General features: G+C 37.1%; 1 protein-coding gene across 1 annotated transcript in view; it reads right to left on the reverse strand.

Annotated features, from left to right (window-relative positions):
• The window catches only part of esyt1b (extended synaptotagmin-like protein 1b), a 35,178-nt gene that overhangs the window by 9,809 nt on the left and 7,281 nt on the right, over window positions 1-18,088 (reverse strand). The window contains exons 8-36 of the mRNA XM_084128157.1: window positions 17,710-17,765; window positions 17,466-17,586; window positions 16,250-16,414; window positions 15,889-15,971; window positions 15,440-15,488; window positions 14,080-14,169; window positions 13,741-13,836; window positions 11,585-11,656; window positions 11,413-11,499; window positions 11,099-11,248; window positions 10,713-10,829; window positions 10,376-10,552; window positions 8,774-8,859; window positions 8,629-8,677; window positions 8,445-8,534; window positions 8,254-8,349; window positions 7,361-7,432; window positions 7,173-7,259; window positions 6,929-7,075; window positions 4,941-5,047; window positions 4,384-4,537; window positions 4,114-4,290; window positions 3,949-4,031; window positions 3,429-3,477; window positions 3,160-3,249; window positions 2,678-2,773; window positions 2,512-2,583; window positions 2,338-2,424; window positions 103-249 (exon numbers count right to left, since the gene is read on the reverse strand). Of these exons, the coding sequence (XP_083984283.1) occupies window positions 103-249; window positions 2,338-2,424; window positions 2,512-2,583; window positions 2,678-2,773; window positions 3,160-3,249; window positions 3,429-3,477; window positions 3,949-4,031; window positions 4,114-4,290; window positions 4,384-4,537; window positions 4,941-5,047; window positions 6,929-7,075; window positions 7,173-7,259; window positions 7,361-7,432; window positions 8,254-8,349; window positions 8,445-8,534; window positions 8,629-8,677; window positions 8,774-8,859; window positions 10,376-10,552; window positions 10,713-10,829; window positions 11,099-11,248; window positions 11,413-11,499; window positions 11,585-11,656; window positions 13,741-13,836; window positions 14,080-14,169; window positions 15,440-15,488; window positions 15,889-15,971; window positions 16,250-16,414; window positions 17,466-17,586; window positions 17,710-17,765 (2,952 nt within the window). The remainder of the gene's footprint in view (window positions 1-102; window positions 250-2,337; window positions 2,425-2,511; window positions 2,584-2,677; window positions 2,774-3,159; window positions 3,250-3,428; window positions 3,478-3,948; window positions 4,032-4,113; window positions 4,291-4,383; window positions 4,538-4,940; window positions 5,048-6,928; window positions 7,076-7,172; window positions 7,260-7,360; window positions 7,433-8,253; window positions 8,350-8,444; window positions 8,535-8,628; window positions 8,678-8,773; window positions 8,860-10,375; window positions 10,553-10,712; window positions 10,830-11,098; window positions 11,249-11,412; window positions 11,500-11,584; window positions 11,657-13,740; window positions 13,837-14,079; window positions 14,170-15,439; window positions 15,489-15,888; window positions 15,972-16,249; window positions 16,415-17,465; window positions 17,587-17,709; window positions 17,766-18,088) is intronic.

The raw sequence follows: 18,088 nt of genomic DNA on the forward strand, positions 1-18,088 counted from the left end.
AAATGTGTTATGGTCAAGATTTGACACACCGATTGCAAGAAATCCATGTATCCTTTTTTTGACTGTAGTTTCTAGAAAAAGTAATCATAATAATTCTTTCACCTTAAGTTGTGCTCTCAGCAGAATTTGACTGTCAGGACTGGCTCCATCCAAACTCAGCCATTGGTCCATCAGTAGATCTGGTTTTGAAAGCAACTCTCTGATTGGCAGAACCACACTACCCAAAGGCTGCTCAAAGGCACTTGAAAGCTACAGCAGTGAAATGAGAGAAAAATATGAACAAAAACAATGTTTAAATTATTCATTTAAATTTTAAATATATTATATAATAAATGTACATGTATTTTACTTTTAAGAATAATACTTATTATTATTGCTATTATATATAATACTAATAATTAGATAATTAAACATTCTACTTAATATAAATAATAGACACAATGTATAATATTTAATTTAGATAATATATCATGTCAAATCCCAGGACATGCTGACTACCCAAATATAGACATTTAAACTTTTTTCCAGATATTATTTTTCATGTAGTGTTTGTGAATGTAAAAGGTCTGCAAAGATCAAAGAGTTATTGTCTCCCAAAAGAAAGAACCGATTCTGAACTGCCTGAAATGAGTCGTCAGTGATTCCAGTCTCACTTCCTGCACGATCCTGCATACAGTAGGTTTGTAACAGATTTGAACTTCATTGGCTGCCAGCAGAGTATGTGAGCGGAGAGAATTTGCGCTCCACGCTCAAAGCATTTCATAATTACTCCGCTCAAGCTCCGCTCTGAGTGTTCAATTTTCCGCTCCTCGCTCGCTCCCCACTCCGCCCTTAATACGCCTCGCTCCGTTTTCGCTCCACGGTAAATTTTTATTCTTTTTTTTTTTAAATAAAACCAACCTCTGATCAGAAGATGCATGTACTGTAAAACGAATACGCAGTACTAAGAGAAGAACATCCACATACTTTATTGGAATTTTGAACAGCCCCAAACCAATGAATTAGGCTATCCTTTAGCTCACTTTAAAACAAAGCAAAATAGGAATCTTTTGACGTTGTAATCACCTCCCCGCACTCGCGTTCTCCTTTGTCATCACTACCTTTTACAATACATTTATATTTTTTCCCCTTCATCACGGTAATATTTTGGAAACGATCTGAAGAGAAAACGCAAAAGTAATAACTTTTATTCTGCGTTTAGACGACCGTTATGGATAATGGGAGGGAAATCTGCGTGCATATGGTGACGCAAAAGTGTGTGAAATTCAATGTAGTATGCACTCAGCGGCAAGGTGGCAATGTGAAGCACTGATCGGTGCCTTCACTGTCTAGCAGACTTTTGCTTTTACCGTTTAGATGGAAACACGACGGTGGAGCGTTTTTAAGATTTCCACTCTGAAGGATGGTTTCACTTTTTTTTGCGTTTTTAAGCCCCAAAAACGCCGTCGCCGTCTAAACGAAAGGCACATCTGATAAAATATTTTTACGTTTTCACCCGCGAGCGTTCTCGTGTAAACAGGCAGGGCCTTATAAAATCGTCCATCATATAATGGAGTTGCACAGGTAGAAATCGCGAGGGGGTCGGTAAAAATATCATTAAAAGCATGTGTAAAATGAATTACATGATATATACTTTATATAAATGTTTGTGAAAGTACTAGTAAAACAATACAAATGCAAACTATGGTTAGAAACATTTTGAGTCCCCCTCCGTTGCCTCACAGTGGTTTGGTCCTGAGCGATAGTGGAGCGTTTTTGGAGCGAGAGAAAATCACAACGCTCCGACATTGAAAACATCCGCTCCTCGCTCCTGGCAAAATCACGCAACTCCGCTCCCACTCCGCACCGCTCACATACTCTGGCTGCCAGCAAAAGACATCTACTTTTCCCCACCCTCAAACACTGTAGTTGTAGCTGAAGCCTGGAGGAGTTTGGTTCGTGTTATCGACGTGCAAGGAAGACGATGTTTTCTGCGCTGCGAAAGCAAATCCACTTCGCATGCAATTCAAAAGGACGAGGACTCGTGCTGGAATTGATACGGTAAAACCGACGCCATCGCTACTGTTACTATTGCTGAGGAAGATCCAGAGGTGAAATTCAGATATGGTAATGAGTGTTTCGTTTCCGACACGCGCTATAAGCGATAGACCAATCACAACAGACTGTGCCATCTGACCAATCAGAGCAGAGCAGGCTCTCAGAAAGGAGGGGTTTAGAGAGACTGAATCTTTTGTCACTTCAGACACTGTGAGAAAAGAGGTGATGCTGCAATGCGAGAAAATTAACGTGGTTTTTGATCATGGATGCATGTAAACCTGTAAACCTAATCTACTTCACCTTTATAATAAGAACCTCCTCTTTTGGGTTGTGAACCAGGAAGTGAAAATCTTCACTCCACTGAGGAGATGTGGCGCGGTCACACACCTTTAAAGAGAGCAGCAAAGAAGTTGCTTACATTAAGGGCCAGAAATGGACACACAACTTTATCTTTACATAAGGCACAAGTTCCACCTTGGTTTTATGAGAAATGTCACCGAAAACCAGCTCTGCAGCAGCTTTAGGCTCCTTTCCACTCTTCTTCAACTGCACACATGAACACAAATGAAAGTGTTTTGATCACAGCAGCTGAACTGTATTTGTGTCAAAATGCTTGTAAGTGCAAGTGTGTAAGACGTACCGGCAGGTCATGAGCTCTCTCCAAGAGGACGAAGAACAGAGCTGCCGACGGCACGGATTTGTTCAGGAATGAATGTTCTGACTGTAACTGCAGAGCCTGGACATGAAGAAAACAAGAACACAATTCAAAATACAGGTTGAGATTGAGACAGAAATTCTAATACCAAATTAAATCCTAAAAAATGTATTCACATTAAATATTCTTCATAATAATACTACAAAATAAACAAATAATATATTTAAAAAATGTATTTCATATTAAAATAAACACTTTACTTTACTTCTTTTTATTGAAAGGTTCGAGCCTCAAGTAAAATTTTAGGAGGTGCTTGAAGTAAATCAATTAAATAAATAAAAATAAGGTTTATAAAAAGGTCTAGAATAGATGCATTGCACATGGATTGAATTACTATTGATACTCAAAAACATCATATGAATTAATATAATATAATTAATATTATATATGTCAGCTTTAATAATGACCTTTTGCAGTCGGTCAGGTTGTGTTACTGTGGGCAGCCACTCCAGAATCATATGAACACGGCCATGTTTGACATCACTCAGAGAAAACCACTGACACAGAGAAAGAAAACACAACGGAATTAATATATTACAATACTTTCTCACCTTACCAGTAAACCACAACTTACTAGCAAATTGAATGCCAATATAAGACAATTTGTCTAAACTGTTCAAAATGCAATCACTAGAGAATGAGAAATGAGGAAAGACACTAGTGATGATGCACTCACTTCATCAGTCAACTGGGACTGAATGATCTCCTGTAAGCTGATCTTCAGCCTGTGGACACACACAGGATCAGTAAAATGACACGGACAAGCTTCATGTCAACATGCCAATGCGTGTTTGACTTTCATCCACATACCAGTGTTATTTTACTATTATTTATATACCATTATAGTATTTATCACAGTAAAGTTACTTTAAAACAATTTGTGTTGTATAAAGTGCTAAAGGTGACTTGACTATTAATAAATAGCTTGAATTTATATATGTCCAATTTTCATTTTAGTTTTAGTTTGTGTGCTTTTGCATTTTTATTACATTTTTGATATTTATATTTAGCTTTATTTTTATTTCAGCTTTTTTGTTTCAGTTACATTTAAAAAAAAAAAAAGTTAATAAACACATTTTAGATCCAATATTTATTTTATATTCATAACATTTATTTTATGTTATTTTTATTTTAGCTAACACAAAGTATTTTTAATAGTTTTAGTTTTATTTAGCAATTACAACGCTGCCACATACCTCCCCAAAAAGTCGTCTTTGTCCATGTCCTTGTCAAAAACCTCCACAAGGACATCAGAAGTCGAGCTGGAGGCCAGAACCAGCTGGGAAAAGCATTGATCACATGATATTAGATATAAACCATTTTAACATCAACTAAAACAGCATGTGAGGACCTAAACCCACCTCATACATCTCATTCCAGGTGGGATTGAGGTTCTCCTTGATCACATGACTCTTAAAGGTCATGTCTCCGATATGAATCTTGACATACGGGTCGCTCTTCCCCTTCATCATCCCACCCATCATGTTGTCCTTCGCAACCAGATCTTGAGCCTCCAGCAGGTGGAGGCGGAGAACGCCCTAAAAAACATAAAACGATCTCACTATGTTGGTGTGTTTGCATTTATAAGCCATATCAACAATGCCATCATCTGTCAGCCTAATATTTCTCACCTCGGTACCAAAGCTGGGGTCAGGGCTGGTGTGTAGGGGTCGAAGGTCATCTGAGCTGGACACTTCCGTGACCTCTGGGAATTCCTCCTCTTCTGGGACTGACACAGAGGAAGTCCTGCTGACAGGAGACGGTGGGACCTCTTCAATACTAGACCTAAAACCCCCCAAACAAACACAGACACGCACGTTAAAGTCAAAGTAAGTTTATTGTCTATGTGGTCAAAGAAGTTACATAACATGTAACAAAATGAAAATGAAACATTCCTTTTAAACAAAATATCAATAAACACACATACTTAACAGTCGAGTATAATCATTAAATAAATACACACATTTAAAAACAGCATACAGTATTACATTAACCAGCAATGGATTTATAGAATTCCTATTTCATTTTTAAGAGAAATTACGAGTGAAATATCAGGTGTTCAGCAGAACTGTTTATTTCAATGAAATGAAAGAACTTCCGTTTAAGGCCCTGCTTATTATATATCATCTTCTAGATTGTTATGGTATATGTTTGAGGGCTCTATGACGTGAAATTCTCCTCCTCTCACTTTTGCACTAATTCCTCCTCCCGTTTTCTTTTAATGCTGGATGCTTCAGGACGTTGCGGCTCCTCGTGCTGGTCTTCAGAGCTCTCCGTCTCTTTAGGGCAAAGAATCTACAACGTAACAACATAACATCATATGATAACATATCACGCCATCTCAGAGTCAGATAGCTGCCTTCTAAAAATCAGCATCCTTGTAAATATCCAATATCCTTGAAATAATGATAAGAAAAACCTCGCCCCACACGTTGACGGGATTGGTTACATGTTTGTGACCAGGGCTTGACATTAATACCTGCCAAATGCGGGTACATTTCAGCAGTGGCGTGTAACGCAGTCACTCCTACTAGCCACTGAATTTGATATATATTTAATATATATATATATATACAATTTGCACATGGTTTGTCTTAAAGCATGCTAAAAACACCACATAGACATATAAACAACATTAAAAACTCAATTTTCACCACAGGGGGTCTCAATATTTTAAAAATTATTGCAATAATATAGGGCTGCAGCTATTGATTCTTTTTGTAATCGATTAATCTAGCACTTAATCGATCGATTAATCAATTAATCGGATAAAAAATTTTTGTGTGTTTTTAAACAACCAAAACAAATAATGCATAACGAAAATTATGTGGCTGTAAAATGATCAAGCATTTGGCTTTTATTTCTCAAAAAAAAAAAAACAGAGGTATTTATTCCAACTCCAACATTTGGCTCCAAAACTAAGCCTATTTATTGCAATTGTTTACCCATTTAGTGTTTATAAGTGCCAGTGCCAACAATTATATAACAATACAGTTAAGTCAACTTACTGTAAAACATGTATAACATGTAAAACTATGAATACAAACTTAAATAGTAAAGGCCATTTGGCCTTAGTTTCGTACAACATTACAAAAAAAGGATTGCACCTTCTGCAAATTACCCACCGGAGAACAAAAATAAATGAAATGAATATAAAATATCAAGCCAAACAGGTACACAATGTATACAATTTATTAAAAATGTTTTATTGCAAATATGCATTTTGTTAAATAGAAAAAGAACAGCATTTTGTTTTTCACTTAGGCTAGTTGAAGTATATTAGCATGTTTTGTAGTATTATATTTTTTTGTTAATTGAAAATGTTCTATGCTCAATTACTTTGGTAGCCGATTATGTCTTCCCCAAAAGTACGAGTGGATTTGGAGAAGCAGGCTGGGGAGTTTCATTTTTTGTTGTTGTCGTCTGTAACTATTTGGGTCTCGCAAAGACTGCAATACAATATTTGTTCCTCCATCACGTCCCGGTGTATACAGTGAATGCATGCTGAAATTATTGTTGCGTGGCTACATAAAGGTTTAAGCATATATGATGCATTGCCGCAATTGGTCTGACTGGTGAGTGAGAGAGACGAGGGTGCATGTGTGTGTGTGTGTGTGTGTGTGTGTGTGTGAAGGGGTTCTTTTTTTAGGCTATACTCTCTTGTTTATACTACTTAAAAACATCAAAGCTAAACATCATATCTAGTCAAACCGCATCACGACATCACTACAAATCCAGTATGGGATTAAAATCAGCGAACATCAATGTATAGGCTTAGGCATGGGCGGAAATATTGGCGCTGGGTCAAAAAAACAACATGCGGGGGACAGAATCGTTACCTTGTTTCAGCGACGCTGAAAGGAAGCGATCCCAAACTTTAAACATTCTCTGCCGTTTATGGACATCTTTACTCTCCGCCATCGCGTCAACTAAATTCAAAATGTATCACGCGCTATGGTGTGCTTCCTGAACATTGAACAACGGTCCGTGTGAAACAATCAGATCCCTGTGCGTATAGTGCGCGTCATAGGAATTTTTGTAATCGAGTTAATCGAGTAACTCGATGAATCGTTTCAGCCCTACAATAATATTTCACAGTATTACTGTTTTTACTGTATTTTGATCAATTAAATGCAGCATTAATGAAGATGGAATATGCATGCGTGTGTGTTTTACCTTCAGTTGAGCTCTGAGCAGAATCTGACTCTGAGGCGACGCTCCATCCAGATTGAGCCACTGGTCCAACAGCAGATCTGGTTCAGAGAGAAGCTCTTTAATGGGAATCACCACAGATCCCAGAGAGAAATCCCAATTGTGGGTTAACTGGTGAGAAAAAGTGAGTTTAAAGGATTAAGGTCAGATGGTAAAGTGTGTTGCAAGTCAAATACTGCATAAAAATGTGCTGTTTGCGAGTTCTAACCTTCACAACAAGGTCTTCATTAAAAGGGTTTCGAACCAGGAAGTGAAACGCTTCGTCCCATTGGGGAGAGCTGTTGCGCTCACAGACCTACATCACACAGAGTCGAGTCAAGGAGAAAGAAAATGAATTTTAGCCACACATCATTGACCAAACATTTAAACAGTATCTGTGGTAAAGCAGTTTCTCACGGTGGTTCTATGAGAAGTTCCTCTCAAAATCAGCTCCGCTCCAACTTTAGGTTCCTTTCCACTCTTCTTCAACTAAACACAGAGGAAACCATTTGTAAAGCACTGTGGGTAAATGTTTCAGACATGTTTCATTAAAGTATCAATCAGATTTTTCTCCTAAAATGTTTCTAAAACAAATCAGTTGTTGAAATACAGTACTGCTCAAAAGTTTGGGGACCTTCTGCTCACCAGGGCTGCATTTATTTGTTTAAAAATACAGTAAAAACAGTAATATTGTGAATTATTATTAGAATTTAAAAGAACTGTTTTAATAATTTATTCCTGTGATGCAAAGCTGAATTTTCAGTCTTCAGTGTCACATGATCCTTCAGAAATCATTATAATATGCTGATTTGCTGCTCAAGAAACATTTCTGATTATTATCAATGTTGAAATCAGTTGTACTGCTACATATTTTTGAGGAAACCGTACTTTTTTTAAGGATTCTTTGATGAATAGAAAATTTTAAAGAACAGCATTTGAAATTTAAATCTATTTTTAACATTATAAACGTCGTTACTGTCACGTTTGATCAAATTAATGCATCCTTGCTGCTGAATAAAAGTATTTTCCCCAGAAAAATAGCAGCTATAAGATCTTTTGAATAATGTTTTATTCAAACATTATTAATAGCAGTTGATATTGAGATCTCTGACTTCTGATTGCACACTTTGTTTCCTGGCAAATCTGAGCACAGTTTGAGACATTGTTGAGGTCTTTTCTGAAACTCTAGAGGAGAACAGGGGTCTTTTTCTCAGGAGGATAACGGGAGGATCTCAGTCTCTCCATTAATGTCATTACTGTCCGGCAGAACAAATGAGATATTTGAGAGATGCCACTTGTGTAATACTCACAGGAAGCTCATGTGCGCGCTCCACATACACAAACAGAAGAGCGGCAGTCGGCACTGTCTTATTCATGTATGAGGTCTTTGATTGGTACAGCAACACCTGACGAATAAATCATACAGTTAACCAGTTAGTTTCCTCAATGTATTTTCAACACAGACAGAGATTGCTGGAGGATGAGAGATGGTTCTGCCCACCTGCTGGAGTTTCTCTGGTTGTGTTACAGTGGGAAGCCATTCCAGAGCGAGATGAACACGGCCACGCTTCACATCGCTCAGAGAAAACCACTGCCACACACACACAGTCACAAGAGGATATATGTATGAGTATCTTTATATAATATATATAATATATATTACTACTAATGCACATATACTCAACCTCATTAATGTATTGGGAGCTGATTATGTCACTCAGATTCATCTTCAGCCTAAAAGAAAAACGATATGAATATATGCCTAAATAATGCTAAAACTAAATAATGCGTAAGAGTTTTACTGGATTACACTGACAGCAGCCTTCTTACCTGCCCATAAAGTCATCTTTCATGTCCATGTCCTTATCAAAAACTTCCAATGTCAAATCCTGACCAGGAAGCTGCGTCAAAACCACCTTAAAAATAAAAACGGGAAATGGCAAGTTAAAGCACTTAGTAATACCACCAAACAATCACTCACAGCTTAAATGAAGAAAAAGTCCTGCTGATAAATGTTTTGAAGACTAGCATACTTCATAATTTGCAGTACATACTGTGTACTGTGTATTTCTTTTAAAATAGCGTGTGAAACAGCATGCAACAATAAATATGTCAAACATTGTTATAGTTAGGGCTGGGTACCGAGTTTCGATACTTTTTAGGTACCGATCGAATTGCCTCGATACTATCGAGTATCGAAAAATGACATGTTGTTCGGTACCAGATTTCGATACCTAAGGGGTTAACTCGTCAACGTCAGTGCTCAAACAAATACATATGAAATGCACAACGACACACATAAAGTCGCTCACGCACATACATGTGTAGAGTTTGCGTAACTCTACACACACGAGAAGCGCGGAACTCTCCACGCACATACTCATATGAGACGCGCGCACGCACAAACTCTCCACGCGCATACGAGACGCGAGCACACACACAAAACTCGCGCACATACTCAATGAGACGCGAGCACACACACACAAACTCTCCGCGCACATATTCATGAGACGCGAGCACACACACATAATACCTTAAAGATGTGGAAAAGTCGATCAAAAGTGTGGGTACATTTCTCCAGGCTCGATGCCAACAGTGCGCGATGCAGTATTTGCGGTAAAATAATTGCTGCAAAGACCGGTACCACGACAGATATGATGAACAAGGTACCTTGTTGATCACTCTGACAGTGTTTATATTGCAATAATAACCTACTGAGTGTACACAGCCGTTCAAAAATGTGTTGGTCAGTCAGAATTTTTTTTTTTCAGTAAGGATGCATTAAAGTTATCAAAAGTGACATTAAAACGTGTAATGTTACAAAATATTTAGTTTTTAAATAAATGCTGTTCTTTTGACATTTTTATTCATCAAAGAATCATGAAAAAAAATGTATCATAGTTTCCAAAATATTAAGCAGCAAACTGTTTTCATATTTCTGAAGGATCATGTGACACTGAAGTAATGATTTTGAAAATTCAGCTTTGACATCACAGGAATAAATTACATTTTGAAATATATTCAAATAAGATTTTAAATTTAATACTATTTCACAATATTACAAGTTTTACTGTATTTTTTATATAATAAAAAAAATCAGCTTTGGTGAGCATGAGCTCTTTATAAAACATTTTTTGTTCCTTTGTGCACTGGCTTGAGTCAAACTGCATGAGTCAAACTGAAAAAATAAAACCAACATTTTCTGAGGTAATGTGTTATGTAATCTTGTTAAAATGGATTTCATAAAATTGGTATCGAAAAAAGTATCGTTAGGAACCGGTATCGAAACTGAGGTATCGAAAATGGCACCGGATCGAAAGATTTTGAACGATACCCAGCCCTAGTTATAGTATAGTATAGTAGAATGGCAGTTTGTCATTCTGGACATAGCGTCAAGGTTTGATTTATAAATGCATTTGAAAGTATTCCCACCTCATACATCTCATTCCAGGTGGGGTTGAGATTCTCCTTGATCACTTGACTTTTAAAGGTTTCACCTCCAATTTGTATCTTGACATACGGGTCGCTCTTCCCCTTCACCATCCCACCCATCATGTTGTCCTTCGCAACCAGATTCTGACCCTCCACGAGGTGGATCCGCAGCAGCCCCTGCAGGAACAAAGAGCAGATCATTTTACTTTGATTTCAGGGGTTGGTTATGATCGATCGGACCATCAAAGAGTGTATATTCAAGAACATATCGTACTTGTGTGGCTAATATTGTTAAATATGAATAGCATAGCGACACTAATAGATGAGATCTGCACACCTCAGTAGCGAAGCTGGAATGGGGCGTCGTCTTCTGTGGACGTGAGGCAGAGCTCTTCGAAAGAGGGCCACTGGAGAGCAGGGAGGAAGTTACTGCAGCTTCATCCAAACAGAGAACCTGCAGGAAATGACATCAACACAAGCTATGTTTACAAACAAAGTTTCGAATTTAACTCGTGTGCAAAACTGGAATATCGCAAAAAAACATTTGTGAATAAAGCAGTTTTCATCTGTGTTCACGAGAGCACCACGACGCATGCGTGGAGCAGACGTTGTTGGAGATTAGTATTTTGTAAATAAAGTGGAAAATGATGTTGGTTTTTTTGCATGGTAGAGTATATGTGTATGTGTACTCAAGCTTGTGTATTGTGTGTCAGATGAATTTACCCTGAGAACTGTGTTGATGTGGATCCGGCTGCCTGAGCCGGAATTCTCAAGATCAAACCACTGATCTAAAGTCAGATCTGGACTCGAGAGAAGATGGGAAACCGGAATGGACAGACTTCCCAAAACCTGAACACGGTCATTATCCTTCACCTGAAAAAGAGAGCGATGTAAAAATGGCTTAAGTAACATGAATGTCAACCAGGAAAAATTCACATTTGGAAAAAGAATCCTGGAAGTAATCACATCTGAACCCTGTTTACACCTGTATTGAGAGCTTGTGTATGTTCATAACAGGGCAGTTGATGTTAGCATACCTGTACACTGATGTTCTGTGTGCTTGGGTCTCTGATGAAGAAAGTGAACGCGTCCTCCCACTGGGGGTTCACGGTATTCCAGCAAATCTAAGAAGAGGGGAAATAAGTGAGTGAGAAGAGCGGGTCACATGGGGAAAGTTTGGTTGGCACAGGTGGTAATTGTGTGTCTTACCCGGCTGTCACGGGTAACATCCTGCACTGAGATTTGTGCAATCGGGTTGGGATCCTTATTCCCTTTTTTCATCTAAAAACAGAAGAAACGGGTACAAACATACTTAAAAACAAACATAAAATAGCATATGCGTGACAGGTCATTTACAGTTTTGTCATTTATATGATTAGGTTTCCAGTTTAAACTAATTAAAAAAAATAACTATTTCATATAAATTAGGTTAGTAAGCGATTCTGTTTAAAGGATTTTAAAAATGTTTTTGAAAGATGTCTTTTCTGCTCACCAGGCTGCATTTATCTGATCAAAATACAGTAAAAACAGTAATACTGTGAAATATTATTGCTGTTTTATATTTGAAAATATCATTTATTCCTGTGATCAAAGCTAAATTTCAGTATCAATACTGCAGTCTTCAGTGTCACATGATCCTTCAGAAATCTTTCTTATATGATATGGTGCTCAAGAAACATTTCTGATTATTATCAATGTTGAAAACAGTTTTGCTGCTTAATATGGACAAACGTTTACGCCACGGAATAAAAATAAAAGGTAATTGCGTTTTTTTAATCTCATAATTCTGAATTTCTTCAGAGTTGTGAGTTTATATGACGCAATTCTGACTTCATAACTCACAATTCAGGAATTGCGAGAAAAAACTTCAGAGTTGCGAGTTTATATATGATATTAAGTCCGAATTGTGAGATAAAAAGTCGCTTTTTTTTATTCCATGTCGAAAACAAGCTTGCATAGCTTAATGTTTTTGTGGAAACTTTTGTGGATTTTACTTTTATCACAGAGCAAAGCACTATAGACTTACAGTAAGTGCATTATTGCAAACACAATTTATGCTTTAGAACTGAGGAAGGAGTTTTATTATCTGTCTAATATCAATTATTATCTGTGGTCAACCGTATTTCCCAAAACGTGCATAAAAATAGGTGGATGGAAACATAGCTAATGAAGCCGGGACATTCCTTTAAAATCCTCCAGACCGCAGCGCTGTAAGCTTGAGCGCTCTGGGATATTCACTTGATGCAAGTGTGTACTTGTTTCAAGAGTTTTAAGTATCAGTGTGTGCCTCTTAAGTGAACTCTTTTTGCACTGCACTTCTAGTAAAATATTCTGGATGCGGGAAACGGTGCGAGTGCTTTCACAGAGTGCTCTCTCTCAAGACCATGAGCTGAATAAGATATATCTAATGTTTCATTTAATAGTTTCTCTAGACATGGCTGCAATCCTCCTTTAAGTTTGCTTCAGAATGGGCGGCAGCCGAGCATAAAAGGGAAACGGCAGGCTGTGGGTAACCAGAAGCATTTACACACACATGTTTGTTTGGTTTCTCTACCATGGTGGGACCTTCCATTGACTTCTACTGATTTTATACTGAGCTAATGATGTTTTTTATTCCCTAATCTTAAATTTAACCCAAACAGAAACCTTTTAGCAGTTTTATATGTTGATTGAGACATTATTTAGTATGTTTATTAACCCATTTTCATTGTAGGCATTGTTGGCTCGTCCCCACATTAGGGTGATTTCAGGTTTCACTACCTTTTCAAAGATAAGGCGGAAAAACCTGACCCACATACAGTACCATTCAAAAGTTTGGGGCTTGTACGATTTTTTTGAAAGAAATGATTGCGTTTATTCAGCAAGGATGCATTAAATTGATCATAATTAAAGTTAAGACATTTACACTGCTGCAAAAGATTTCTATTTCAAATAAATGCTGTTCTTTTGACCTTTCCATTCAGTATAGAATTATTTTAAAAAAATTATCAGTTTCCACAAAAAACTGTTTTCAACATTGATAATAATAAGAAATGTTTCTTGAGCAGCAAATCAGCATATTAGAATGATTTCTGAAGGATCATGTGACACTGAAGACTGTGTGTGTGTGTGTGTGTGTGTGTGTCTTGGTAAACCCTGAGAAACCACAAAGATGGCAATATCTGAAATCTTTGTCCTTGTGAAAACAGTTTTTTTGTCCCCATGAGGAAAACAGCTTATAAATCATACTAAATTAAGTTTTTTGAAAATGTAAAAATGCAGAAAGTCAGAAAAATCATTGTCAATGGAATGTGCCCATAAAACATAACAATGTGTGTGTTAGAACAAAGAGTGCAGCAGGAAGATGATGTGAGAGTATTACTCACAGGAAGTGCCTCAGCCTTGTCCAAATACACTGCCAAGATGGCTGATGAGGGTGGCTTTGCTGTTTTACTCACCACACTTTCATTTCTCTTCAGAACCTGAGAGAAAGAGATAAAAAAAAATGAGGGCAAAGTAGGGCGGAGCGAGGCTACTGTAAAAACTCCTGTTTGAAGTTGCTCTGTTTGTCAAGTGTGCAAAGTAAGCTTTCTATCTCGTTAAAGATTTTGATGTTTTATTAAAAGGTGGAGTAGGTGAACACACTGTCTGTATGTGTGGAAAACATGGCACACCCATTTCCAAGAAACCCCCCTGTGTTCTGTGTTTGTACGGTGTTATAGGACCTCTTTCAGTCTTCCTGTGTCGGCTTCTAATGTCAGCCACTCCAGCCTGAGGTGAACCCGTCCTGTAGGGGTGTCCTTCAACGTGAACCACTAAGAAGGGCACATTAAAACAGCAAATAATCACCCATGCAAAATTCTACAATAAACCTAAAAGACTGACATAATGAAATACATGATAAAAGACACAAATATTCAATAAATAATCTGGTCACTATTGCAAAATAAACCCTTTCAGAGTGACACAAGACTGAATTGAGGCACAGATCACCTTGTCAGAGGTATATTTTGCAGCTCAGCGTACAGTAGTACAACATCAGTGTTATTTAAGTATTATTTATCTATTATTATAGTATTCATTAATAATTTAAATCAGCTTTTATTTGTATATGTTCAGATTTCATTTTAATTTTAGCACTTCAACTTAATTTTGTCATGACAATCTCTGAGTGTTTGGCATGGTAACTTTGGACATGGACTTTGTACTTTTGAAGTTTTTCGACTAATATTTCTATAATACTGAAACGTTTTAGTGAATGATGAGGGATATGAAACAAGGAAGAAAATCAGAAAAATAAAGTTTTGCATCATTAAAATATTTGACTGCAGAATGCCTTGATGGACCAAACAGAATCAAGCATTCAGCCATGTGATCATTTTATTTATAAATAATAATAATTGCAATATACAATGGTTTTAGTTGGTTTGTAGCTAATAGTTTAATCGATATAGATTTCATGTCTACTTGTGGTGAAAGTTATGCACACACTTACAAACCAAATCAAGTTAACCACACACACACACACACACACACAAACGTTGGTGCACCTATCATTATGAGGACATTCCATAGGTGTAACAGTTTTTATACTGTACAAACTATATGTTCTATCCCCTAAAACCACCCATCACAGAAAACGTTCTGCATTTTTACATTTTTAATCAAACATTGTTTAGGACAGTGGTTCCCAATCCTGGTCCTGGGGACCCACAGCTCTGCACAGTTTGTGTGTCTCCCTCATTTAACACACCTGATTCAGATCATCAGCGCGTTAGGAAAGAGCTCTAATGAACTGAACTGGGTGTGTCTGATAAAGGAGACATATAAAATGCGCAGAGCTGTGGGTCCCCAGGACCAGGATTGGGAACCACTGGTTTAGGATGTTTTGTAAGCCATTTTTATTATGAGGATTCAGGAAATGTCCTCATAAACCAAGTTTATGTTGTATAATACCAGTGTAATAACCATGTCATCACACAAATTTGTGTCCTCATAAATCAAAACAAGCGCACACACACACACACACACACACACACACACACACACACACAGTGTGCTGGAATATAATCTAAATGTTCTCACCTCATCAACGATTTTAGATTTCTTCACAATCCCCAAGTCTATTTTTGTCCTGAACACAAGTGAAATTAAGAGAATCAACGCAAGGATGAGAATAGAGATCAGCAAACAATAAAAAACACAAATCATGAGTTTATGGTAATGGTGGCTTATGGTAGGACACTATAACTGATGTTCAGAAGATGAAAATCTGGAACAGATCTATATCAAAGAGGTCATATTATAAGAAAAAGTACATTTTTAAGAAACTTTTGGAATAAAAGAGTTTAATTCACTATGGAAACACTTTCAAAAAACAAGATATCCTCAATGTAAATTGTTTTAGTGCAAGATATCTTGACTAACATTATAAGGATTGTTCGCTTATAATGTTAAAACATTAAAGATATGACTCCTTTGAGAGAATAAATGAGAAACGGAATGACGGGAGATGAAAAGCAGTGATATGGTACCTGCCCAGGAAATCATCTTGATCAGGATCTTTATCAAATACTTCCACCTCTAGCTCCTGACCAGGCACCTCATGAACGATGACCTGACAGACAGACAGACACACACTCATGCATGAAACACCAAAGACACACCTACATTAACAACATGGGTTATCAATGACAAAAAGCGGCGTAAATGATTCGACATTTAAACACACACAGATACATATGACCTTATGAAGTTCATCACATTTACATCATATATCAATATTATGATATTAAATGGCTGGCTTATACAGTACACCTCTTAAAACTTGAAATCAGTGTTTAAAGAGTTGCTTCTTTTGTTGATATTGCAATGTGGTGTCATTTTAACACCCACCTCATACATTTCACCCCATTTGGGATTGAGTGTATTGTCCAGATGCTGGGATTTGAAGGTTTGCGGCCCGACTCTGAGAAGGGCGTATGGGTCAGACACACCAGACACAATGGTGTCCTTCGCAGCCAGACTGTCTGCCTCCACCAGATGAATACGCACAACTCCCTTGAAGAAATATAAAGAAAGATGCACTGAATATGAAAGACTGCAGTGCAGGGAACTGTTTCATTACTGCATTACTCCTAAATGAAAATAACTAATTACATGGTATTATTATGTTTTATGGAAAGCGATGCTTCAGATACATGTATGCTACTTCTGCTTTAAAAACTATGGAAAAATATTTCAAATTACACTGCAAAAGTGGCACTTTTGAACACTACCTTTCAAAAGTTTGGAGTCAGCAATATTTAGATTTTATTTTTGAAAAATGAATATTCTTATTCACCAAGGACACATTAAATGTAACAAATTTGTTAACAAATGTAACAATGTTTTCAACATTGATAATAATTTACTTTTACTTACTTTGTGTCCCATATACTAGCGTTATAAGCTAATCTGTTTTTAAAGATAAAACTCTTTACATTCGATTTTCATGAAAACGCATCCCAGGGAACGATCGACTCGGTAACCATGTGTTAATTACCCCTAGGTTCATTTTTCACCGGAATTGTCCTTTAAGCAGCAAATCAGCATATTAGAATGATTTCTGAATGATCATGTGACACTGAAGACTGGAGTAATGATGCTGAAAATTTTGCATTGCATCACAGGAATAAATTACTAGGGGTGTAACGATTCTTGGTAAAAAAAAAAACGAACCGTAATATTCACCCACGGTTTCGGCACGCACTTGCACTATTCATCTAAAATATGATGACACGTACACATCTATAATAATATGTGATAAAAACCGAACCGTGAGCAATTTGAACTGTTACACCCCTATAAATTACATGTTAAAATGTATTCATGTATTCACAGTTATTTTAAATTTTTATAATATTTCACAATATTTCTGGTTTTACTGTAGTTTTGATCAAATAAATGCAGTTTTGGTGAGCATACTTCTTTCAAAAACATTAAAACATTTAACTGAGCCCCAAACTTCTGAACTGTAGAGTAAATGTCCAAAACCAAAGTATCATGTATTTGAGTGATTTGGTCATTGTATGTTGATTCGATGTGTGTAAGGTCTGTATGTGTGTGTTACCCTGGGCAGGGGGCTCCTCAACTGAGCCACATGCAGGTCTGCCACTAGAGGAACAGTGAGACGATTGGGCAAAACCAGGAACGAGGCAATCGCGTCCATGATCATAGTGTCTGACATCATACTGAGAAAAGGAACAGGGACAGAAAGTGTGAAATAGATTTTTAAAAAAGAAAAGTGTGGATCAGGACAGCAAGTGTACTGAACTGAATAAAATGTTAGTGTATGTGTAATGACTGAAACTCACTTGACCCCTGGAATGTCCAGCAGGTTGGTCAAACCGGTCCAGTTAATGGTCAGTTTCTAACAACAAAGAGGAAAAAGAAGAAGATTACATGATTCTATTAAAAGTAATATTCTAATTCAAGCACTAATGAAAGAATAAAGACAGTAAGGATCAGTACACACTTGCAAGAAGACTAATGCAGAACATTTTAAAGTTCAACGGAGCTTCAAAGAACCCAGGAGGGTTTCAACTTCCTCAGTTAATGGATGTTACCAAGAACTAATAATGTATTTGATCTGAAGAACCTATAGGCTTAGATTAAGCCAGGATTAGGCCTTAGTTCAATTAGGACATTTAAGTAGCGTTTATAAACGTGCCTTAGATATATCAGTGCAAGTTG

This window comes from Abramis brama (assembly GCF_963993115.1).
Source record: "Abramis brama genome assembly, chromosome: 11".
NCBI lineage: Eukaryota > Metazoa > Chordata > Actinopteri > Cypriniformes > Leuciscidae > Abramis > Abramis brama.